The sequence below is a fragment of the Podarcis liolepis genome, assembly GCF_965112155.1.
Source record: "Podarcis liolepis genome assembly, chromosome: 1".
NCBI lineage: Eukaryota > Metazoa > Chordata > Lepidosauria > Squamata > Lacertidae > Podarcis > Podarcis liolepis.
The window spans coordinates 83,203,355-83,229,662 of record NC_139554.1 but is presented as its reverse complement, the minus strand read 5'-3'; the positions used below and the strand labels follow the sequence as shown (position 1 = coordinate 83,229,662).

The 26,308-nt window shown below is 42.4% G+C and overlaps 1 protein-coding gene across 1 annotated transcript; it reads right to left on the bottom strand.

The window, feature by feature from the left end:
• Positions 1–572: 572 nt before the first annotated feature.
• On the bottom strand, positions 573–24,471 carry LOC310711108 (uncharacterized protein). The gene is made up of 3 exons (XM_083512580.1): positions 23,514–24,471; positions 23,222–23,318; positions 573–1,559 (listed from the first exon to the last, which is right to left on the bottom strand). The coding sequence occupies exons 1-3, from the start codon at positions 24,420–24,422 to the stop codon at positions 586–588; spliced, it is 1,980 nt and encodes a 659-aa protein (XP_083368706.1). The 5' UTR covers positions 24,423–24,471; the 3' UTR covers positions 573–585.
• Between the last annotated feature and the right edge of the window lie 1,837 nt (positions 24,472–26,308).

Here is a 26,308-nt window from a genome sequence, read left to right as displayed (position 1 = left end):
ATCAAACATTAAAAACTTCCCTAAATAATGATGTATAAGGTTGGGAGCTTTTCTCATTCTTCCCCCAAATGTTCAGGTTTTGGTAATATTTTAAAATATATTTTCCTAAAAGAAAGTATGAAAGGCAAACCTAGATTTATTCATGTCATATTTCAGTACAGAAAGATCCAGATTTTGTTTTAAAAAACATTTTATTGGATTTTATAATTTTATGACACTAAAAATGAAAACCATTAAATAAGACCTAGATTTTCAGCTGGTCAGGACAGTGTTCTTTGTGTGTGTTAGGTGTCCAGCAAGCATTCCTTCATGAATCCCAGATGCTCAAGCAATCAAGGGTGACCAGTTCTGCATGTCATGCGTATCTTTACAGAAGTTGCAGAATCATAACTTATTCTACAGTGTGCTACATAGTAATTTTTGTCTAGGTTAATTTATTCACATGAGTGTTTTGGGTACAATCCTGCATACAAGCCACTGCATTTAGCACTACTTATTTCTATGCCCCCAATATCTTAAACACTCTTAACAGTGCATTAGATCACACACTTCAATAAAATGGCTCAGTTTGTCAGAGTTTAGTATTTATAAGCTTCTCATGCTCCACCTGAAAGATAATTTCAGTGTTTGAAATCTTCTCAAGGCATTTTTCACTTCTTTATTCCTCAGGCTGTAGATCAAGGGGTTGAGCATGGGAATCACCACAGTGTAGAAGACAGAAACCCATTTGTCCTGATCCATGGCATAGTTAGAACTTGGCCGCAGATACATGAAGACCGTTGTTCCATAGAAGACAGTGACAGCCACCAGGTGTGAGGCGCATGTTGAAAAAGCCTTTCGCTTCCCCTCTGTTGAGTGGATTCTCAGGATAGCAGACAGGATGAAGGCGTATGACACCACAATTTCCACTGAAGTGAATATGCCCAGGACTGTGGCAAATACAAAGAGAACCATTTCATGGATGCTTGTGTCAGTGCAGGAAAGCGCCAATAGTGGGGGAACATCACAGAAGAAATGGTTGATGACAGAGCCACAAAAAGATAGCATGAAAGTGGAAATCGTTTGGGTCATTGCATTCATGAAGCCAACCAGGTAGGATCCGGCCACCATCAGAGAACACATATTGGGAGACATAGTCGCCATATACAGCAGAGGATTGCAGATAGCCACATACCGGTCATATGCCATTGCTGCCAGGAGGATGCACTCGGTGCTTGCACAGAAGACGAAAAAATACATCTGCACAGCGCAGCCTTTGTAGGAAATGGTTTTCTTCCCTGCTAAAAAATTCTCCAGCATTTTAGGGGCAATGGCTGAGGAATATCCAAAATCTAGGAAGGACAAATGGCTGAGGAAGAAATACATTGGTTTCTGGAGTTGAGGGTCGATCCTGATTAGGAAGATCATCCCAACATTCCCGGTCAGGGTGACTAAATACATAATTAATATCACAATAAAGCAGAGTGGCTTCAGTTCACGACTGTTCACTAATCCCAAGAGGACAAACTCATTTACCTTTGTATGGTTTTTGCTATCCATTTCTCTGCTATGTCTATCATCTGTTTATAGTATCCACTTTGCTGATGAAATCGGATCTGTAATTCAGAAAAAGTTTAAGTTGGTAAGGAAGCATGCCTGCAGCCTGGAGCTCTGAGAGCAGAATTCTTTGGCTGCTACCGGAGGTGGCAAAGAAAAGCACAATGCTAATGCAGGTAGACATGAGGTTGACTGGATGAGACAGAAGTGGATAGAATTTGCAGGCACTTGGGCCTCCCTTCATGGTGAATGAAGCCTGTCTGATTACAGGCAAAGTCTAAAACTTTTTTTAAAAAAATTGGGGGCAGAACTAAATTAAGTTTGAAGGAAAGTGCTCTGCGGGCATGAATCCTGTCAAATTTCAAAAGGATAGCTACAGTGCTAGGTACCCTTAAATGTGAGTTTGGGGTGGAAAGTACTAAAAGGGATTGATTTTTTCTGGTAAAATCATCTCCTCTCATTACAAGCTATGTCAGTCATAGTGGAGCTTCCTCTCTGCTCTCTTCCCACAGTGGCATATGATCTCCCTTCTTCCACAGCCCCACTCTAGTGTTATGGCACTGTGGTATACTTAGAGACATCATTATTGCTTTCAGACGACACTTGCCTGCATTTTTTAAATGCCTCAAGCACCACAGCATGCATCAGGGGTGTCCAATTTAACCTATGCCACCGTGTACAGATCCTGCTTTACACCCCTTTGCCTCATGATTCAGGAATCACTCTTCTATTAGATGCACCACCGATCTGATTTGGTATAAAGCTGCTATTCTCCTATATAAGGAGAAGCCTGCAAGGAGAATCTATATCTCACTAAAGATTCCTGCATTGCAGAGAGCTGGACTAGATGACCCTTTCGGTTCCTTCCAACTCTACAATTCTGATTCTGTGAAAAGCTTTATGCACTGTGGATAACTGAGGTTTGTGCCACTTCTCTTGCAAGCTGCAAACTGTGTCCTGTTTCCAGGTTTAATCAAAATTGTCTGATATAAAGAAGTCTGCGAAAATCTTTCCCTCTGCTCAATATTTCCCCCTCTGCTCAATAAAGTCCAGCTTTTCACAATTTGCAAATCTGTATTAGATGTGCTACTCTAGGGCACATTTTCTGCAATAGATTAAAGCAAGGGAGATATGCAGATCCTCTCATGTGTAGTGCCCAGTTTACACATTACAAAAAACATTTATTATCGCTCATAAGTAAATATAATATTGACTCACTTTTGTTCTGTGGCATTCCTGAATTATTTTAAACAACATGGATATTGGTGGTATAATCTTTTCATTTGCTAGGGATCTCTGGAAACCATTTTGTGTCCACACCAAGAGTGTAGTAGAAGTGATCTTGAAATTTCTGATCTTAAAGCAGCATTCACAGTGATAGAATGGCTCTTAGAGACCTCTCTCATGTGGAATATCCCTTGTGATCAAATCTCCTGATTCCTTCTAATGTTCACCAAACAAAGTGATAAAATTGATTCTCAAGGGCTATTGCACTGATGCTCTATGAAATCTTCACAGAGTCAGAGAAATGTTGGTCACTGAATGTTACCAAGATGGTAATTTTCTTTGCAAAATGTGGAATATAGGAAGCTGTCATTTGCTGAATCGGGCCCTTGCTTCATTTGTCTCAGTACTTTTTTTTCTAGAAGAAAAGGTGCTTGTAGTCACCACACAAGGGAGGGCTCTCAGACCCTGCCAGAGAATGCTCTGAGCAGAAGCTTCCCGGGTTTTGGGAAGGAGGTGAAAAAAAGTGCCAGTAATGTGTACTGGTGTGTACCGCCAGAAAAAAGCACGAAGTATTAGATACACCAGATACAGAGAAAATATCTGACATGCTGACAGGAGCGGATGGGAATTATAATAGAACAATATCTGGAGGATTGCAGGTTCACCACTCCTGATTTACTCAGACTGGCACTGTCTCAAGCAGGGGTCCTTCCTAGTCCTACTTGGCAAACTAGGGATTGAACTGGAGACCTGAAAGCAAAGTTTGTGCTCCACTTTTCCTAGCTCTGATTCTTCCCCACTGTGTTGTGCAAGGCTTACATATAATAATTCCATGGAGGTATTTCCAAAATCACCCCAAGTTTGGTTCACCGGGATCCCAAGGGGAGACCCACTATTACATTATAGGCTAAGCTACAAATGTCAACACAACTCACATAGTCTGTCTGTGTAGAGGTGGAGTGGGACCACATCTGCTGGTTCCATCTTCAACCTCCACACATTCAGAGGAAGATGAGAACTGGCTCTGTGCGTGTACATAAGAACAATGGCCCATCTAGTTCAGCATTCTGTATTTACAGTGGTCAACCAGATGCCGGAGGGAAACTCCCAAGCAGGAGTCAAGCACAAGAGTAGTTTCCAGCAACTGGTTTTCAGAAGCAATGCTGTATCTAACTGTGGAGTCAGAGCATAGCTATAGACTAGTAGGCTAGTAGCCATCAATAGCCCTCTCTTCCATGAATTTGTCTAATCCTCTTTGAAAGTCACCTCATTAATTCCAATGAGGACTTAGAGACTTCCGGTTAGTGCCAGCGACTAATGGCGGATTCCCTCCGAGCTCCGGAGGGAATTGGCTCTGCAGGATCGGGTCTTGCCGCTGCGGCGAAGCGGGGACCCTTAAAAATCACAGGCGGAGAAGCCTGTGAACGTGGTGACTCGGCGGGCACCATTTGCGCCCCCTCGATCTGCGAAGGAGCCTTTTTAAAGCCTCCGGAACGGGGTCGGGGTGTGGCGCGGTGCTGAGAGTACTGCTTCTTCTTCTGTGGAGTGAAGCCACAAGCCATTGTCGGAGAGCGCTGACTTCTTCTTTTGAACAATCGGATTTTAAAGTAACAACCCGTGAGTAACATGGAAATTTGGGCTCTAAAGGAAGAATTTGTTTGAATTAGGAACGAGCGGGGAAGGGTTAAAAAGGAAGTCCGCCCCCCCCTTTGTAAACAACATAAAGCAAAGGACCTGCTAGCTAAGGTCGAGAGAATTTCTCTCTTCTTTCTTGCAAAAGATTTTAATTTCACGGTTTGATATTACAAGATTTTTTACTGGAGGATTAAGAACTGATTTTGAGAGCTGAAGTTCTACCCCCCCCGGGCCCGGGATCGTCCCGAGAGAGAGCCTGATGATGAAGTATTGAAGAGCTTGACAGCTGTCAAGTCAGCTGTCAAGACGGAAAAAGAGAACTCTGTTATTGTTGCTTCTGCCGGTTACATTGGTTACAATTTGTTGACAATAAGGAAGGGCTGTTACAAAATAACTGGATTTCTGGACTCGAGCTGAAAAGAATATTAAGGAACTAAAATCTCCCTAGAGGGACTTAGCGATATTACAGAAATGGCTGGAGGAGGGAAAATCCAGGATGAATTGGATAGAGCATTTGTTCTCTTGGGAAAGCTACAAGGTCAATTTGATGTTATGGCTGCAAATGTTTCAACCCTGGACTTAACAGTAAATAACATTCTTGGATCGGATAAGGATTGGAAACAAGGAGCCTATTTAACTGGACAAATAGAGAAATCCGAGAGTTTTGAGAATATGGAGAGGGAGACATATGTCGCCCCTGAAGAAAAGGAAGGAGGAGCTGGTGTGCAGATTGTCAAAAGAGAGTTTTACTTTGAGGCCTGACATGATGGCAATGAAGGAAAATAAAAATCTGACGTGGAAAGTTCGGCCTGAATTGGAGATTGAGAAATGGAGAGATCTTATTATGTGAAGATCAGAAGACCTAAGGATTACAAATGTGATTAAGGTGGAGGTTAGAGCTTTGGGGACTTTTGGACTGGAAAGGAGCAAGAAACAAGAAATGGAACACCCCATAGGCTCTACTCTTAAGTATGGAGGCCTAGCTGGAAAAAACATGGATCCTGTTGGGCCGGAGCCTCTCCAAGATTTGGTGTTTAATATCAAGGTCTATCAAAAAGACCGGCAGAGAGGAACTGAGAGACAATTAAGTGCCTCGGACGTGAGATCTCCAGGCTGATAGTAGATTAAGTCTGATGGACATTTTTGGGGGCTGAAACCGGGAAAGGGGGGTGGAGTTTGGGATTCCAAAGGGTTCATAATTACAATTTATTTTGTTGTTTTTATTTTTTCTTATTATTGTTATGTAAATTGGGAAATTCGTGGAAGGGAACCTTGGTCGACCTTAGAAAAAATGTTTTAAGAATAAGAACTGATGTATAAGTTCGATGATTAAGTTTGGATAAGGTAAAACTGGATTTTTTAAATGAACTAAACTAAATGAAAATAAGGTTATCAAAAATAAACTGAAGAAAGGGATGAGAAACACTGTAAAATTAATGAATGTTAGAATGATGACAGTTTAGAAGCTAAGTGGTTTATAGCAGTAATGTTTAAGTTAAAAGAAAAGAAAGGTTAAAACTAAATGAAATTAAGGGAGAGGACTTGCTGAATAAATATTTTGAAATTGGAATACAGAAAGGGGAGGTAGGAGGAGGTGTGCGAAGTAAGGCATAAGAAAATAAGGGATTGAAATTATACTTGTTTTTCTTTTTTGTCTGTGTTTTGTTTGTTTTTTTGTATATAATTTCTGAAACTTTAATAAATATCTATTAAAAAAAAAAAATTCCAATGAGGACTTAGCCACACTTCCTCTTGTCCTGCTCTTGTTCCCCTGGGGAAAACCACTCTTTAGCGATCAATCAGAGCAAACAGCAATTTGGGTTTTCTCCAGATGGATGTTTGCTCTGATTTAGCACTAAAGAGTGAGTTTTTCCCCCTAGGAAAGGAGTAGGGCAAGGAGAAAACTGTTTGAACCCATGCTTTCAAGGCATGGGGCAAGTGGAAAAGTGGACAAACCCTGAGTCTACTTTAAGTAAAACTTAATTGAACACACACACACACACACACACACACACACACACACATTCCTCCTATTTCCTATACTCCCCAGTGCCCCTAAATATTGGCTCCAGAGTGTGGGGTGGTCTCCCAGAAGAGGAAAGGGGCTGCAAGGAGGAGAGCAAATTGGCAAAACTCCCTTCCCTCCCTGTTAACAGAGGTATCTGCTAAAGCAATGGTCCTTCAGTGAATGCAAGACCATCTACTGGCTCATCACCTTCTTTGTGTGCCTCCTCCACAAGATGTCTGGAGGGTGGCAACATGAGAATGGGCCTTTTCTGCAGTTGCTCCCTGTTTGTGGAATGCTCTCTCCAGGGAGACTCGCCTGGCACCTTCATTATACACCTTTAGGTGCCAGGCAAAAACATTCCTTTTCTCCCAGGACTTTGGACTTTTAAACTGCGTGTCAGGGACTGGGCAGGGGAGGAATGGTGGAGACTGCCTCCCCAGCCTGACCCTTCCAGAGATGAAGAAGACAGTTCAGAATTAAAACAGGGGTTTGAGGGAGATGACAGCTCAGAGGCAAGATGAGGGGAAAAGCTGGGAAATAATGGGAGAAGAGGGGTGACAACTGACGGACACAGTGTCCTTAGAAAGCATTCCATTCTAAAAAAATTGTCAAAAAACCACAATCTTTCCTGCTCAGAATTTTAGATCATGATATAAGAGAGGGAAATTGGAGATTATTTATGTATGTGACAAAAGCAGCAAGAATCTTATTAGCACAAGTACGGAAAACAGAGAAAACGCCAACGTAGGAAGAATGGCAAGCCAAGCTTATAGACTACACGGAACTGGCTATGCTGACAGAGAGGATACATGAGAGAGACAACATCGATTTCAAAAAGGAGTGGGAACCATTTTTAAACTATATAAAAAGACAATATAAAGACTTGGACCCATTGGCAGGTTATGACTAAACTTTCACAACAATAGAAGAGGTAAAATCAGCAGGGTATAGAATTTGTTTAATAAATCAATACAGAAATATGGGGGAAGCCAAAGGGGGGGGGGGAGAGAAATATGGATATATAAATTGTTCAGTTAAGATTTGTGGAAAATTTGTTGTTATAATTTGAAAATTCAATAATTTTTTTTTAAAAAATAGAAAGCATTCCAGACCCCCCTCTCCCAGTATCCAGTGAACATTGAAAGTAGGAGAGCAGAGAGCTCAGAGGCAGAGGACACTTCTCAGCACCTGTAGTGATGATGCATGAAGAGAGAGAGGGAGGAGGTGGAACTTTACTCGGGACAATGTCATTATTCCAAGAGGCTGCATTTCCAAGCCTATCTTTGTGGATATTGAATAAAAAGCAGTTGGTAAGAACTTTTCCTTGTCTTATCCATTCCTGGCAACCTGCCGTGGGGGGTGGGGTGGTGGATTCTCTGATGCCTGACACTTCGTGCTTTTTTCTTCTTCGTGCATTGATTCTGAATTGGGACCCAGCATGGTGCATACAGAAGCAGAGCTTTGCATGAGAGAAAAAGGTGGAAGGGAAATAATAACACTTTACCCAATTACTTTTGCCAAATAAGATTTTTATACAGTGGTATGTCGGGTTAATAACTTAATTCGTTCCGGAGGTCCGTTCTTAACCTGAAACTGTTCTTAACCTGAGGTACCACTTTAGCTAATGGGGCCTCCTGCACCGCCACCGCACGATTTCTGTTCTCATCCTGAAGCAAAGTTCTTAACCTGAGGTACTATTTCTGGGTTAGTGGAGTCTGTAACCTGAAGATATAGATATCCTGTTATTTGAAATTAAAAATAATAAAAAAAATTCTACCCTGCTTCTTTTCCCTGGATTGTCTCACTAGATCTGGTTGTGGATGTGTTCCATATAGTATGAGCTAAGCACCTCCCTTGCCATTTTGGTAGCATTCATTAGTTGCCCTTGACTGGGGAGCTAGTTACTACTGTTGATGGAAATTACAGAGGCATATATGCGAAACTGTCAGTAGAGCTGGTTAGCTGATTCTGACTATAAAGTGATCAGGGAGGCAAGCAACCCACAGGTTAAAAAATCTATGAAAACAAAATAGGAAGTTTAATTGCTAGGATATTCACACAACAGTGTATGCAATTCCCAGGATCAGGGGTATTCAGGTGCCTCAGGGACACTATCCCAGAAGCCACCAAATGGCATTTAAGACCTCTTGGTCTACTTACAGATTCTGAAAGCAGAGAAGAAACCACACAGTATACTCCAGGTAAGTTTGCTAATTGAGGAGCAGAAATCTAAAGCTAGACTTACATGTTTTGCCACTTTGAGGTAACTGTTTGCAATCATTTGACCGTGGTGAACCATGTGGGATTTTATGTTGAGAACATTAACATCACAGACCAGCTTGATTACTGAGAGTTACCAAATCCAGACTGGTTCAAAATCCTCCCAAACCATTCTCTGAGAGCCAATGTGGTGTAGTGGTTAAGAGCGGTAGACTCGTAATCTGGGGAACTGTGTTCGTGTCTCCGCTCCTCCACATGCAGCTGCTGGGTGACCTTGGGCTAGTCACACTTCTCTGAAGTCTGTCAGCCTCACTCACCTCACAGAGTGTTTGTTGTGAGGGAGGAAGGGAAAGGAGAATGTTAGCCGCTTTGAGACTCCTTCGGGTAGTGATAAAGCGGGATATCAAATCCAAACTCCTCCTCCTCCTCTTCTTCTTCTCAGAATCTTATTTCATGAAGACTATTCTGAAACATGAATCCATCCAGGCACACTGGCTTGGCTCTGGAACCATGGGTGCCTGGGGCCGTGCACGCTGTGGGGGCATGTGCAGTTGATGTCCCATGCGCCCACTGCTGCATTTTGTAGGTGTCTGATTCCTATATGGGGAATTTTGTGGGTGTTTGGGTACCCAAGACCTTGACACCTATGAATCTATCTTGAGCCCAATCTAACAGCCAAATATGATTGAGTTACTTGTACACAACTTAAGAGAGCAGAACTGAATCTTCTAGTGATTAAATGTCACTCTGACTCTCCACACTGTTTATTGCCTCACTTCAGCTGCGGGAAATTCTACAGTGCTTATTTTTATCTTTACGCATTTATAAAAATCATTCAGTTTAGTAAAAATAATGAGAATTACATGCAATGAAATAAATAATATATTTGTACCATTTAAATCAGGGGTGACTAACTTTCATCCTGAGGGCCAAACTGATGGTAAGCCATCTCTCTGTGGGAAATATGCCAAAGTTGGTTGTGGCCATTGTATATGTGCATCGACACATGCATACATGTTTATTGTGCATACAGATTCCCCCCACAATAATAAATAATAATAATAAATTATTTATATCCCGCCCTCCCCAGCCGAAGCTGTGCTCAGAGCGGCTAACAACAATAAAAGTAACACAGTTTACATAAAATCACAATCAATTAATTGAAATGCATTCTAAAATCAATTCATTCTAAAATCAATTCAAAATCAACTTAATGGCAACCATTGGGCTAGAGTTCTATGAGGATTACAGAAGGAGAGAGGGGGTCAGACTGTGCCTTGGCCAAAGGCCTGGTGGAACAGCTCTGTCTTGCAGGCCCTGCGGAAAGATGTCAAGTCCCGCAGGGCCCTAGTCTCTTGTGACAGAGCGTTCCACCAGATCGGGCCCATGGCCAAAAAAGCCCTGGCTGTGGTTGAGGCCAGCCTAACCTCCCTGTGGCCCGGGATCTCCAAGATGTTTTTATTTGAAGACCGTAAGGTCCTCCGTGGGACATACCAGGAGAGGCGGTCCCATAGGTATGAGGTTCCTAGGCCGTATAGGGCTTTGAAGGTTAAAACCAGCACCTTAGACCTGATCCTGTACTCCACCGGGAGCCAGTGCAGCTGGTATAGCACTGGGTGAATGTGATCCCACGGCGAGGACCCCGTAAGGAGTCTCACCGCGGCATTCTGCACCTCCTGGAGTATGTGGGTCAGTCTCAAGGGCAGCCCCACGTAGAGAGAGTTACAATAATTAAGTCTGGAGGTGACCGTCGCGTGGATCACAGTGGCTAGGTCAGAGCGAGAGAGGTAAGGAGCCAACTACTTAGCTTGGTGGACATGAAAAAATGCCACCTTTGTTATAGCTGCAATCTGTGCCTCCATGGAAAGGGAAGTGTCGAAGATTACACCCAAACTCTTAATGGATGGTGCTGGCACTAATTGCACGCCTCCCAAGAGATGGAAAGTGCATTTACGTCTGCCACATTCACAGCTCAAACACATTGCAAATTTTTTTACAATGGGACTGACATATGAAAATGGTGCTAACCCAATAGGATGTGAACCCATAACCCCCGTTCCAGGATTGTACTCAAGTAAACTGTTAAAAAGCACATTTGTTTGCTTTTTTTTTCTTGCCTTGCTAGGAAAAGTCAGAAAGAAAATTCCAGAGAAAGCAAACGTCCTTATCTCAGCACCCATTGCAAAAAATCATGGATAAAGGAAATCATTCGGTGATAACAGCGTTCATTTTTCGGGGATTCACAGATAATCCAAAAATGCAGCTCCCTCTTTTTATGGTCTTCCTACTGATTTATGTCATCACTGTAATCTGGAACATTGGGATGATTGTCTTAATTTGTGTTGAACCTCAGCTTCACAACCCCATGTATTTTTTCCTGGGCAACCTCTCATTTGTTGACCTCTGTTATTCCTCAGTCATTGCTCCCAAAATGCTGGCTGACCTCTTAGCTGAGAGTAAAAGTATTGCTTATAATTCTTGTGCTATACAGCTATATTTATTTGGCTTATTTGCTGATGTAGAATGCTTTTTGCTGGCTTTGATGGCCTATGACAGGTACGTGGCCATCTGCAAGCCCCTTCACTATTCGGTTCTTATGTCCAAGAGAGTGTGCAGACAGCTGATGGCTGTAGCTTACTTCATGGGCATCGTGGATTCAATGATACACACTTGCTGTACATTCCGGCTACCATTCTGCAGGTCTAATATCATCAATCATTTCTTTTGTGATATACCTCCCCTACTGGCACTCTCCTGTTCTGACACATACATCAATGAGATTCTGATATTTACCTTCCTTAGTTTCATTATAGGAGGCAGCATTGGCATGATTCTTGTTTCCTACATCTATATCTTAGGCACAATCACAAAAATGCACTCCACTGCAGGCAGGCAGAAAGCCTTTTCTACCTGCGCCTCTCACCTTACGGCCGTTGGGCTATTCCATGGGACAATGCTCTTTATGTATTTTCGGCCCAGCTCCAGCTATTCCTTGGACCAAGACAAATGGGCTTCGGTGTTCTATACAGTAGTGATCCCTATGCTCAATCCTCTGATCTACAGTCTGAGGAACAAGGATGTGAAGGATGCCCTGACAAAAGCACTTGACCACATAGAAGTGGTTTTGCTTCAGTATAGTCCTTGGCACATAGAAAGAAAAGGGAATGGTAAAAGGTAAAAGACCCCTGGATGGTTAAGACTAAGAGGTGTGACATTCATCTCACTTCAGGCTGAGGGAGCCGGCGTTTGTCCACAGACAGGATTGGGAAAGGATATGGAAGAAAGGGGTTAAGTTCACTACATGTACGATATTAAAGGAAAATATTATGAAGATGATGTATAGATGGTACTTGACCCCTATAAAACTAGCAAAGATTTATCACAATAGTGATAACCTTTGTTGGAAATATAAAGAAAAAGAAGGTCCTTTTTTCCATATGTAGTGGACTGGTCCCAAGGTGAAAGACTTCTGGGAGAAGATTTATAATGAACTGAAAAAAATGTTGAAATATACCGGTAGATTTATTAAGAAACCAGAGACCTTTCTTCTTGGAATAACAAAAAAGATGTTAAATTATTTTTGTATGCCACAATGGCCGCCCGAATATTACTTGCTAAAAATTGGAAAACACAAGAATTACCAACAGTGGAAGATGATGGACTTTTCGGAGCTAGCTGACCTGACTGGAAGAATCCGCGACCAGAAAGAAGAGGAGTTTCAAGAGGACTGGAGGAAATTTAAGGACTATTTGAATAAATATTGTAATATAAAAAAATAGAAATTACTTGAAAGAAACAAATAGGCCTAGGATTAAACTAAGTTATAATTAAATAAATGGGATTTAGAATATTAAGAAAAGTGAGTAAGATGGACTATAATTGGAAATTGTTTTAGTTTAATAATGATATTGGAAAGCTGTTACTTTTAACTACAAGGAAACTCTGAAGGGAGGGACTAGAGGAAGTCAACCAAGATGTTTAAAAGGTTGGATTTGTAAAGAATTAAGTTTGATGTTACTGTTTATCTGTTTATTGTTCCTTTTTTCTTCTTTCGTTCATTGATGTATTTTTCTTTTTTCTTTTTTTCTGTTTTTGTGTGTCATTCTGCTTTGTGGTTGTTGTTATAATTGTGCAAAATCTAATAAATTTTTATTAGAAAAAAAGAGTCATCTAGTCCACCCCACTGCAATGTAGGAATCCTTTGTCCAATGCTGGGTTCGAACCCATGACCTTGAGATTAAGAGTCTCATGCTCTAGCAACTGAGCTAGGTGCATTGCATAGGACTATGAAAAAGGCATTAATCAATTTATTATGTTTGGCACAGAAGCAGAACCAAAGTCAAAGTGAAATATGCTGTGCTGTGCAGAGGGAAAATACTGTAATTGGACTTGTGGGAACCAATCTCAAAGGCCCTACAGATTTCATATGGGGTGAAAAACTGAGAACACTTTCTGGAAATTCTAGAGGCCAGAAAGCCAGAAGTGCAGGTATGAAGAGCTCACTCCCAGATGCTTTTTGCATTTCTGACCAGAAACATAGAAGCTTGCAGAATGTACATCAAAGAGTAGGCCCATTGGAATGAATGTACAGTGGTTGCGATGAATGAATGAAGGTAGCTCTGGTTGTGAAGGGGATCTGTTCCGGAGGCCCATTCGCAACCTGAAAAGAACGCAACCAGCGTCTGCGCATGCTCATGTTGCGATTTGCCGCTTCTGCGTATGCATGTGACGTCATTTTTGTTAGTATCTTGGCTCACAGTCAGAGGTACCTGGCCTCCCCCGAGGCAATTGAGCGAGATACTGTGTTTACCTTCCGTCTGCGACCCCCGGCAGGCTAGGTAAACAAACCCGGCGATTCTTCTCATTAGTCGTGAGAAAGAACACACCCTCTGCTTTCCTCTTCTCTCCCTCCCTGCATTCTCCCAGGGAGGGGGAAATGAGACAGACAGGAGTCCTTTTTACATGTTTTATTCCTGTCACTCAGCAGTACATAGAAATGCGACTGTTCCCTTCAGACTCCATCAGAAGAGACTCAACACTCCTCCCCTGTACTTCCAGTACAGGTCACATGACACTCCGAGCTAACATCCGGTGCTCAGTACAGAGAATAGGCTCCACCTTTTCTCCAACAGTACATCTGCAAAACATAACATCCTGTTTTGCATTCCAGCCATCTGGAGCTGGCTTTTGCCTTGGTGCTTTTTCCTGACATCCTCCCCCAAAAGCATCAATAGGCAAAACATGATCCAGAGAAGAGAACAAACAGTTGTTATACACATAACAGTCCCCTGTTGTTTCAGTTCCACCCTTGGAACTCCCCACCACTGGTTTCACCAGTGTACCTCTCTGGTTGTCTGGCTTCCAAGGAATGAATGCTTCTGCATTACCTTGGCTTGCTACTCTCTGTTGTGTCTTTGTCTCTGACTTAGACACTGCTTTAACCTGCTTTGAGTTGTTAACAATAGCAACACATGCAACAGCTAAGTTAGCAAACTCTTTTGAGTACCTCTTTGGTGGTACACCCTTTGTGACTCTCTCAGACCTGCGTATGAGGTTCTGATCCTCTGTGCTCGCTGGTTCAACCTCTGGACTTTGTTGAGAACCAGTAGCAATGGCAAACTGTGGTTCTTCCTTCACCTGTGAAGGCCTATCCATTGTGTGAGATTTTCTCTCAGTGACTGTTACAACTGAACTCTCTGAGCTATCACTGTCATCGTCAGTACCACTGTAATCTGTGACATCGGAAAAATCATCATCATCATCATCTGAATTGCCACCTGTGGGAAATGTTTGTATTACCCGCTCTTGTTCTGGAGCACTCTCTAGAAATTTTGTGAGAATCACCTGACCAGATTCAGACAAAATTACTCTGTAGAGACCCTTTTCATATCCCACAAAAATGCCTCTGGCATTCTTTACTCCACCTGGAGCTTCTGTTCTCACATGAGACCCAAAAACCTTAAAATAGGCAACAGAAGGTTTTCTTTTGAACAGCTTCTCCAAAGGAGAACATCCCAACTCTGTTGAGACTTTTCTCAACCACACATGAAGATAGGACGCTAGCGATTCGGCCCAATATTCATGTGGCAAATGTGAACTCAGCAATTGCGCATTCATCCCCTTTTGCAATTCTTTGTTCACCCTTACACAGACCCTCCTGTTCCACGCTTCGGTCGAAACAGCAACTTTGTGGTCTATCCCTTCTCCATCCAGGAACTTCTGAAACTTCTGTAACAGAAAAATTTGCTTCTCATCTGTGAAAAGACAATCAATGTTAGCATCATGCATATTTTTAACCTTGTCACAAAACTCCTGAAACTTTTCTAAAGTTTCTTGCGGTTTCTCTATCACAAAAACCCAAGAATAATTAGTGAAACAATCCACACACAAAAGGTAATAGTTTGCACTGCCCCTAGATGGTGGACCAATCACATCAGCATACACCCGCTGAAATGCTCTGTCGACCTTCTTGGTCACCTTCCTGGTGCTCACACTGGTCACACCTGCAAGAGAGATTTCGTTAGAATCAGAAGAATTACATTTCATGTAATCACTTTGATCAAAAGTCAACAAATACAGTCCATCTTTCTCTCTGGCAGTAAGAAACAGTTCTCCATCTTTGTAGATCTTGCAGCTTTTAGCATCATAGGACAGTTTCAGTCCTTTCTTTGCAATCTGCGACACACTCAGCAGATTGAATCTTAGTTCTGGAACCAGGTAAACATCGCTTATAGTCAGGTTCAGACTCTCAAGATACACAGTCCCAATTCCGGTCGCTTCCAGCTCTTGACCGTTGGCCTGTTTCACAGTGAAGCTTTGCTTCTTCAACGTCGAAAACAATTGTCTGTGCGGGCACAAATGTTTTGTGCAACCAGTGTCGATTATGAATGCGTTCCCAACATCTGGCGTGGTTCCTTTCGCCATCATAGCCTTTGCAGGTTTCACCTGGCACTTGGAACGGCTTTTGCCTGACGCCTCAGGCTTCATAGAGCTGCTCTTTCCTCCTCTTGACTGTCGCGGCTTCCTACAATTTCGCTGTAGATGCCCAGTCTGTCCACAATTGTAGCATCGGACAGCACTCATTGCTACTCCATGCTCCCTAGTAGCATCAGCAGTGGGGGAATAAGAACTCTGTTCTTCCCTCCCCCTGTCCTTCACTTCCAGTGCAGCAAGTCTGTCGTGTTCATTCAGGACCACGGCACACACTCTCTCCGCGGTTAGCTGCGCTGCCGGTAGGGAACCAAGCTGACTGGCAACAACCTTGTAGGTGCGATTAAGGCTGTTTATCATCATGAAGCAAAACACTTCCTCCTGAAGACGGAAATTGCGTTCCACCATCTGTTGACGCAGAAACTTCATTTCTGTCAGGTGCGCTTGAACATCTCCATCAGGCGCAATTCTCAGATTGGTTAACTTCTCAAAATACAGCAATGCTGAAGAACCAGCATCTCTCTGATGCGTTGTACGCAGCGTGTCCCAAACCTCTTTCGCATTTTGTAAATGCTGAATATGCACCAACTGCTGATCTGAGACACACAGAATTATAGCAGTCCTGGCCCTCACATTCTGTGATTCCCAACCTCTGGCTGGTGCTGCAGGAATGGGGTTTTCAATTACATCAAAAAGCCTCTGATTCTGCAGCAGGGCCTTCATCTTTACAGACCAAGATGAATAATTGTCATTGTTTAGGGGAGGTGGGCCAGGCAGAGCTCCCTTCTTGGCATCCATCTTGAAGACAAGCCTCTGGCTCACACTCTCAAGCAAGCTGTAAAATCCAACAGTTGTTTTCTGCCTTCTGGCAGGCAAACTGCAAGTTGTTTACGCTTTTTGCACCTGGCAGCTAAACTCTGGCTGCTATGGAAAGTCCCTTCCAAGAGCTTCGTAAACGTGTAGCCAAAACACTCCGTGGTTTTGTTTTGCTTTTCCCAAGCTCACAGTCCAGCCCCTCTGCCAGTAACTTTCCACTACCGTTACTTAGCAAGAGTGCATTCAGGACTTCTTATCTTAACCACAAGAATTTGTGGAATGCAGGCTGAGCTTCCAAGCTGCAGGCCTCTTCTCCCGGAGCTGGCTTTTTCAAATGCAGCTCCCGTGAACCAGGGAATTAATCAACCTGCGTTCACACTTTTAGCCCGAAAAGCAGCATACCTTGATCTCCGTTGCTTTGGAAAACACTTTCCTCTGGGTCCTCTTCAGCCTCTGGCTTCTCTCAGACGCTTGCCTTCTCCCTTGGAGCAGAGGAGGAAAATCCACCAGCCTCTCATGCAGATGTTCGATGAATCGTAACCATCCGAAGGCTGCCATATGTTAGTATCTTGGCTCACAGTCAGAGGTACCTGGCCTCCCCCGAGGCAATTGAGCGAGATACTGTGTTTACCTTCCGTCTGCGACCCCCGGCAGGCTAGGTAAACAAACCCGGCGATTCTTCTCATTAGTCGTGAGAAAGAACACACCCTCTGCTTTCCTCTTCTCTCCCTCCCTGCATTCTCCCAGGGAGGGGGAAATGAGACAGACAGGAGTCCTTTTTACATGTTTTATTCCTGTCACTCAGCAGTACATAGAAATGCGACTGTTCCCTTCAGACTCCATCAGAAGAGACTCAACACTCCTCCCCTGTACTTCCAGTACAGGTCACATGACACTCCGAGCTAACATCCGGTGCTCAGTACAGAGAATAGGCTCCACCTTTTCTCCAACAGTACATCTGCAAAACATAACATCCTGTTTTGCATTCCAGCCATCTGGAGCTGGCTTTTGCCTTGGTGCTTTTTCCTGACAATTTTGCGGGTCTGCCCTTGCGCGAGCGGTGAAACCCGGAAGTAACCCATTCCGGTACTTCCGAGTCGCCATGGGACGCAACCTGAAAATGCTCAACCTGAAGCAAACGTAACATGAGGTATGACTGTATATGGCTAGCTTAGAGACGCAGGTGGCATTGTGGTCTAAACCACTAAGCCTCTTGGGCTTGCCAATTGAAAGGTCAGCATTTCGAATCCACGTGGTGGTGAGCTCCTGTTGCTCTGTTCCAGCGCTTGCCAACCAAGCAGTTCAAAAGCATGGTAGTGCAAGTAGATAAATAGGTACCACTGTGATGGGAAGGTAAATAGCGTTTCCACGAACTCTGGTTTCTGTCACGGTGTTCTGTTGCACCAGAAGCAGTTTAGTCACACTGGCCACATGACCCGGAAAGCTGTCTGTGGACAAACACCAGCTCCCTCGGCCTGAAAGTGAGATGAGCGCTGCAACCCGATAGTCACCTTTGACTGGACTTAACCGTCCAGGGGTCCTTTACCTTATATATATATATGTATATATGACTAACTTACACCTATTAATTTGGGTGGGTCTACTCCAACCAAGTATATTCTGTTGGATATATTCTGTTGCTTAAGCATGGATGGCGACTTGAATAAATCCACACTTACTGTGGAAATCACTGGCAGGTTCATCCATCCATCTATGGATGGATGGGCTAGCTCATATACTGTGTTGTTTGCATCAGAGATGAGCTAATTTCAGGGTTATTGGATCTACTTTATTTTTTTAGTAGATTTACCCCAAGATTTACCAACTAGAGTCATGTGCAAAAGATGTTCTGTTAGAATTAGAGAGTAGGCTGACTCTGAGCCAACTTTGCCCCTTGGTCTTCGGTACCAGAAGAGAACTGGCTGCAAGTCCTTTCATAAAACCACTTTACCTTTGACTCCTATAGGACCTGATGTTCAGGATGGCTAAAGACTAATGGGGTGGAAGTATTGTTTAGGATTTTTTTTGGGGGGGAGGGAGTCGATATTTAATTTTGGAGGTGCTTAATTTTTGCTGTTATGGGTAATTTTTGTTTGTTTGACCTTATTACAAATGATGTGGTGGTGTTTTCATGTATTGCTTATGACCACTTACATTTTGATATATTCTTGTAATTATGTAAATATTTACATGTTGTAAGCTGCCCTGAACACTGTTTGACTCTGTAAAGATGGCGCACAGTGCTGGCGCTAATGACAGAAGTCTAGTCCCATTAGCTTTCTTCATTTCAGCAGCCTAATTTAGCTACAAAATATTCTTTGGCTGTTTGCTGTTGTTAAACAATTGGGAGGCATAATGACAGAAACCCTTGCTGATCTATTGGAAATAACCCAGAGTTCTACAAGTAGACCCAAATCTACCTTCTGGCCATCGCTGCTCATTTTGACTTGTGAATCAGACAAAGCTGACAGGGCTGGGCATCAATAAATTTATTGCTTTATTTAAATGATTATTTAAACATTTTGGGTAACATTAGAATGCAAAAGGAAGGTAAATATAATAGACGAATCTGGCTATGGGAATTATTTTTTTAAATGTATTTTGATAGTATAACATGGGTTAAATCAGTGGTTCCCAAACTTTTCATCCCCAGATACCACTGATTTTTCTGCTTGTTGGAGCAACAGTAATGCCCTGTGCTAGATGCTGTGTGGCTTTTAATTGATTTTTTAATTGCTTATTTTATTTCTTATGCTGTGTTTTATTATATTACAATTTTAATTCCAAAGAATGCCACAAGTTGCCTTGGGATGTTGTAGTTTTTTTCTTTTCTGAGAGGTTTTTTGTTAGTTTTTTTTGAATTAATGAAGACGAGGTGAGCATTTCATCAATCCTGGCTTAAGTCCCAAGAATTCTGTTGATTTCAGAGACAATGTGATCCTTTACGATTTTGCATTGAATTAAAAGGGAAGAAAATTAAGAAATTGCTGTTCCATAGGTTACTTATGTATATCAAATTCAGGATATCTATATCTATATAAAAATCTTATTTGGAGAAAGTAATTAGGTAAAGTGTTGTTATTTCCCTCCCTACTTTTTCTCATGCAAAGCTCTGCTTCTGTATGCACCATGCTGAGTCCCTATTCAGAATCAATGCATGTGTCATTATGAGATACTGAGGGATCATTTGTAGGGGACAGCAATTCCTATAATGCTTTGCTTGGGAAGCTGGCCATTGTTGGTCACAGAAAGCTAAAAGAGATAGACTTCTGTCCTTCTCCAGGCATGCAATTGTTATATTAATTATTAGGAAAACTAAATCACTGTCATCTCTTTTTGTTGTTGCTATGACATCGATCATAGGTGAATCTGGATACAATATGAGAAGTGGTAATCTATCATGGAACATGGAGTTTGTCCTTTTGGGCTTGACCAGTAATCCGGTAACTCAGAAAGTCCTCTTTGCTCTTTTTCTGGGGATGTATCTTGTGACCTTGGCAGGGAATATTCTCATCATGCTGGCGATAAGAGGGGACCCACACTTGCACACACCTATGTATTATTTTCTGAGCCACCTCTCCTTCTTGGACATGTGCTACACCACCACAATCATTCCTCAGATGTTGTCCAACTTCCTGGCAGAGCGCAAAACCATCTCCTTTGTGGGCTGCATGGCACAGATGTACATCTCCCTGTCTCTGGGAGGAATTGAATTCATCCTGCTAGCTGTCATGGCGTACGACCGGTACATGGCAATCTGCCATCCTTTGTATTATAATGTTCTTATGAACCAACGGCTCTGCATGCAGATGGCAGTCGGGTGTTGGCTCTGCGGCTTTGTGAATGCCCTGTTGCAGACGGTGTTCACTCTGCACTTGCCATTCTGCGGAAGGAAGACCATCAACCATTTTGGCTGCGAAGTCTTAGCCGTCCAGCAGCTGGCCTGCTCTAGCACCTTTGTGGGAGATGCTGTGATGCTGGGAGCTGGTGTCCTCATTCTGCTCACACCCTTCTTCCTTGTGCTGGTGTCTTACGTGTACATCGTCACAACCATCTTCCAGATCCGTACAGCAGAGGGAAGGCGCAAAGCTTTTCCCACTTGTACAGCCCACCTAGTGGTGGTGACCCTGTGCTATGGGACAGCCATCTTTGCCTACTTGCGACCTAGGTCCCACTATTCAGCTAAGCAGGGGAAGACTGCCTCATTGTTCTATTGCATTGTTACTCCCATGCTGAACCCCATGATCTACAGTTTGAGGAACCAAGAGGTAAAGGGGGCCCTGGTGAAGGTTGTTGGGCTAAAGGGCAAAAGGAGAACCCTAATTTCCTCATGATAGTCTTTTGTTCCCCATCAAGTTCATTCTTGGCATCTAAGTTGATCCCTCTATATCCTTACCGGGGTGTTGTAAGTCAGGGGGACTTAATTCTGAATCAACATACATTGGATTGCACCTTAAATCAGTCAAAACTGGCAGGGTTGAAGTTAGGTGAAATGATATATTTTCCAACCTCACTGGCACCCAATCCCCACTACTTTGTATGAAGGCTCAAGTGGAAGTGGGGATGAGCCCTGTGACAACATGTTCACTCTGTAAGTTCTGGAAACTTCAAGAACTTACTTCAAGAACTTCAAGAGCCTGCAAGCTCATCCATGCCTCTGTTTGCCCTGCTGCTTTCCTTCAGGGAAACCCAATCTTTAGCGCTGAATTGGAACAAATGGAAATTGGGTTTTGCACAGATTGTCATTTGTTCTGATTTATCACTAAAGAGTGGGTCTTCCAGGGGAAAGCAGTGGGGCAAAAGGAAAGCTGCTTGGACCAATGGACAAGCAGCAAATCGCTTAGTCCCATGCTTTCTAGGATGTGACAGGAGGAAGTATGGACAAACTCTTCTTGCATTGCTAGACCATGTAGTATAAAGTTACCCATATTTCTTTGTCTTGTGCCTCATACCTTTACTGACACCTTTGTGTTTTGTTCTTGAGAGAGGGCTCTTTTGGTATGTATTAGAGCTATGTTAAGTCAGCTTTATTGTTTTATTTCTGTATTATAATTCCCAATTGTACTTTATGCTTTGAATCAGTGGTTCCCAACCTTTTTTTTGGCTATGCCCCAGCTAAGCATCTGTAAAATTCTGATGCCTTCCCCTGTGATATATAATTCTTATTATTCAAAAAGTGAACTCCTAAAAAGCCATTAACTTGGTCTAAACAAGCGTCTATATTGTCCCCCTGTGGAGTGTGTGCCCCACGTTGGGAACCGCGGCTCTAAACAGTATTTTTTTAACAATATATTTCTCACTGGCACACAGGTTCTGGTTGTTTTTGCTGTCACTTTTAATTATTTCAATAAATCTACTTCTACCATCCTGGTGTGGTTTCTTGGGAAAAGCCATGGTGGTGGATCCAGTTAAGTGACCTGTTGGTTAAACTGCTACTGAGTAACCTTGTGGGCTCAAGGCTCTCAAGGCAGAGAGTATGGTTCTTAGCTCTTGCCTTTTTGGAGTCTTGAGGTTGTTGGGTAAAGTCTGGGAGTCTCCTGGCTTAGGCTGGTTGAATTACAGGAGTGGCTGCCTTTTTTCATCTCTGTCCAATTGGCATCTGGTAAACTGGCAAGGGGCTGAATCCCAGGTTTTGGAGACCTGGTCTTCTTGACAGCTGTTTTGTGAGTTTTTTATTTTTTATTTTTAATGGGTTTTCTGCTTCATAAATGAACTATTTGCCTATGCTGCTGCTTCCTTTGCTCTGTATAATCCAACTAAACGGGGTGCCCAAACTGTATTTTGCACAAGGGCCCACAACGAAGTGGGTCACCATTGGCAGTGCCTTCTTACACAATGCAGCATTTGATAAAATCTGAACAAGTGACATTCAACTATTTTTTACGCAGAGCCGCGCCACTGCAATTAACCTAACTTAGTCCTGCCCATTCATTTCAATAGGTCTACTGTATATTGGCCACTCCAATATACAGTCACCTAGGAGATTTATATAGTATATATTTTTAAAAGCTATGGTTCATGGAAGCTCAAGGGGAGTGCTGCTATAAATTCAGTGAGACAAATTAATAGCATCACAACAATGGTTAACTGTAAGGTCCTAAAACAACAGGTTCTTGAATGAAGCATTTATTAGCTTCTGTATATCAAGAGTCAACTGGTACAGTGCTGTGGCTTGGTATTTTCAGGCTTGGGTACCAGATTGGAATGGGTCCTTTGTGACTCCATGCAGCTATTGTAGAGAGGATGCTTACATGTAGCAACTCCCCAGATCCCTAATAATGTGGGCGCTTGAAAATTGTCTCTCTGCCAGTTTGGAGTTAATGGCCTTTTAAACTGTGTGTGTGTGTGGTGGGGGTATTCTTTTCATCTGTCACTATGATACGTATTTTTGTGTTTTTATTTTGTAAACTGCCCTGTGACCTTTGGCTGAAGGGCGGTACACAAACAAACAAACAAACAAACAAACAAACAAACGTAACCCTGTCATTTGTTTCTGGAGAGCCTGTTCTTCTTTACAGTTCAACCATTGGGCAATGTTGTGGTTCTTCACTGAAAGTAAAGAAAGGATGGAAAGCACAGGTCCCTACACCAAACCTTTGATAACTTCCCCTTTGATAATTTTTGAATGCAATTTATTTATTTATTTACGCAACAGTAATTTTTTTTTGGCACAGCACCAGGTTGTCGATCATGTCATTTCTAATATTTGGGACAGCTCTTACTTGGTCTGGTAAAAATGATAGAAGCAGAAAGGGGAAAAAAGGTGGAGAGACCAAGCCAGGAGTAGTAAGAGTCCTGAATGAAGTCAAGAGGCTGATTCCAATATGCTTGTCATTAAAACATGCATACCATCATCTGTCACTTCTGCAGCTGCACATTTTAACAACAGAAGCATCATTTGCTTCACTTTTGCATGAATTATCCTTGATAACTGTAGGAAATGGCTCTAGGTAATAAAGGAAAAAAGGGCCTGAAGTTCTTCTAGTAAGAACATTATAGAACCACCATACTTGTATTGCGAACATTTTTCTACAGCTGTGAAAAAGAATGTACCAAAAGGAGTCAGGTCATTTTAAGCAGTTGTTTTAAGTGCATTTTTATCTTTCTGCAATGAGAAAAACACATTTTTCCTGTTTAACACCCTTTTCAAGGCATCCTTCACCTCCTTGTTCCTCAGGCTGTAGATCAAGGGGTTCAGCATGGGATTCACCACGGTGTAAAACACTGACACAATCCTGTCTTCGTCTGGTGAGGAGTCTGAGCTGGGGCGCATGTACATAAAAACCGCTGTCCCGAAGAACATTATGACAACGGCCAAGTGAGAAGCGCAGGTGGAGAAGGCTTTGCGCCGCCCTTCGGAGGAGCGGATTTTCAAGATGGCGGAGACAATGTAGATATAGGAAATGCATATCTCCAATGTGATGAAGAGCCCGTTGAAGATGCAGAAGGCAAACAGAATGATCTCATTCGCTCTGGTGTCAGTGCAGGAGATGTTGAGGAGGGGAATCACGTCACAGAAGAAGTGCTTGATGACGTTGGAGTGACAGAAGGACAGCCGGAATGCGCAGCTTGTGTGTATCATTGCAATCCCAAAGCCACAAAGGTAAGAAGTGACAAGGAGCTGCAGGCAGAGCCGTCGGGACATGATGACGGTATAGAGCAAGGGTTTACAGATTGCCACATACCGATCGTAGGCCATCACTGCCAGAAGGAAGCACTCGGTAGTCCCAAATGCAATGAAGCTATACATTTGAGCGGCACAGCCACTCAGTGAGATGGCCTTGTTCTCTACCAAAAGGTTTATGAGTGTCTTTGGGGTGATGGCTGAGGAGTAAGAGAAGTCCAGGAAAGCCAGGTGGCTGAGGAAGAAGTACATAGGAGTGTGCAGTCGGGCATCAACCCTAATCAGCGTGATCATGCCCAAATTCCCTATGACTGTGATCAAGTACAGGATCAGGAACACCACAAACAAAACACCTTGGAGTTCTGGCCTGTCTGTTAGTCCCAGGAGAATGAATTCAGTTATGGTGCTATCGTTTCCCTCAGGCATTTTTACAATGACTTGACTAATACGGTTTATGGGCAATTAAAATCTGTGATGAGTAGATGTGGGCTCTCTTTCTCTCTCTCTTTCTTCTTCTCCTCGTTGGCCTCTTGATGGAAATTCAATCTAGTTAATCAATGAAGGTCCGTGTTTGCCTCTTCACATCAGTACAGCTATTGAGGATAGGGTTTTTTTCCACCCACATGGTGCATCTTCTGTGGAAGAAACATAGAAACATGACAGTGACAGTGATTTCCATTCCTTACTTTTATCAACTCCTCCTCTGATTATTTAAACCCATCTGCCCCACATGTTGGCTTTTGGAGAGAATCTCTGTGAGATATCATACCTTGTTTCTAGAACTCTATCCAGTGCTCCATTCATGTGCATTGTCCAATAGAATAATGGTGAGAGATCTGTATCTGATGATTGGTTATTGATAGGTTAGCAAAAACATTTGACTATATAAAATCAGTATCTATCTGTGTATCATCTATATCTATCTATCTATCTATCTATCTATCTATCTATCTATCTATCTATCTATCATCTATCTATCTATCTATCTATCTATCTATCTATCTATCATCATGCCTATCTATCATCATGTCTATCTATCTATCTATCTATCTATCTATCTATCTATCTATCTATCTATCGATCTATCGATCGATCGATCGATCTATCTATCGATCTATCATCTATTATCTATCTCTATCATCTATCTATATCTATCTATCTATCATCTATCTATCTATCTATCTATCTATCTATCTATCTATCATCTATCTATCTCTATCTATCTATCTATCTATCTATCTATCTATCTATCTATCTATCTATCTATCTATATCTATCATCATCATTATTATTATCTATCTATCTATCTATCTATCTATCTATCTATCTATCTATCTATCATCTATCTATCTACCTATCTATCATCTATCTATCTACCTATCATCTGTCATCTATCATTTCTATCTCTATCTATCATCTATCTATCTATCTATCTATCTATCTATCTATCTATCTATCTATCTATCTATCATCTATCTATCTATCATCTATCTATCTATATTTATCTCTATCTATCTATCAATCATCTATCTATCTATCATCTATCTATCTATCTATCTATCTATCTATCTATCTATCACCATCATTATCTATCTATCTATCTATCTATCTATCTATCTATCTATCTATCATCTGTCATCTGTCATCTATCATTTCTATCTCTCTATATCTATCTATCATCTATCTATCTATCTATCTATCTATCTATCTATCTATCTATCTATCATCTATCTATCATCTATCTATCTAATCTAAAGTAACCGTTCCCACTATGGGAACTCTGCACAAGGACTTCTGCTAGTACAGTGGGTCTTTCCCTCCTCTCCTTCCCGCTGGTATGCCCTACATGGCTGGGGGGCAGTGTGCCAGGAAAACCCTCACAGCAACTTCTGAGGGGAGGTGAAGCATTGCATCTGGTGAGCTAAAAAGTGCTTGCACTGGCAAAAAGTTGCCACAGTGCTACATTGCATTTCTCCCAGGAACTCTTAACTCAAGTTTCAGACAAATGTGCATCTTGAATGCAAAATTTAAAAAAGAAAGAAAATAAAAAGGAAAAAAGGGGGGAAGGGAGGAGACAAGTTTTCCACAATTTTCTTCTCCAGGACAGGGGGGCCTGGTGGAGAGTGCTACATGCCTGTCCTCCCACCTGCCACATTCCTGTGCTTACTGGAAGGGAGAGAGGAAGGGGTAGGATGGTGGGGAGGTTGCTGCAGTGCGAACACAACAGCAGAGTCAATGTGGCACTTCTGTTTCTGGGTCTGCATTGTGCAGACACCCCCCACTGCCTCTCCCTCCCAGTAAGCACAGCAACA

Bases quoted from the DNA above. Each gene is read 5' to 3' on its own strand.
- LOC310711108 (XM_083512580.1), bottom strand. From the start codon at position 24,422: ATGCCTGAGGGAAACGATAGCACCATAACTGAATTCATTCTCCTGGGA. The intron at 23,319-23,513 runs GTGTTAAACAGG...TTTATTACCTAG, and splicing joins TGAAGGATGCCTTGAAAAGG to AGCCATTTCCTACAGTTATC. The intron at 1,560-23,221 runs GTATGCATGTTT...TACTATAAACAG, and splicing joins TGCAGAAGTGACAGATGATG to ATGATAGACATAGCAGAGAA.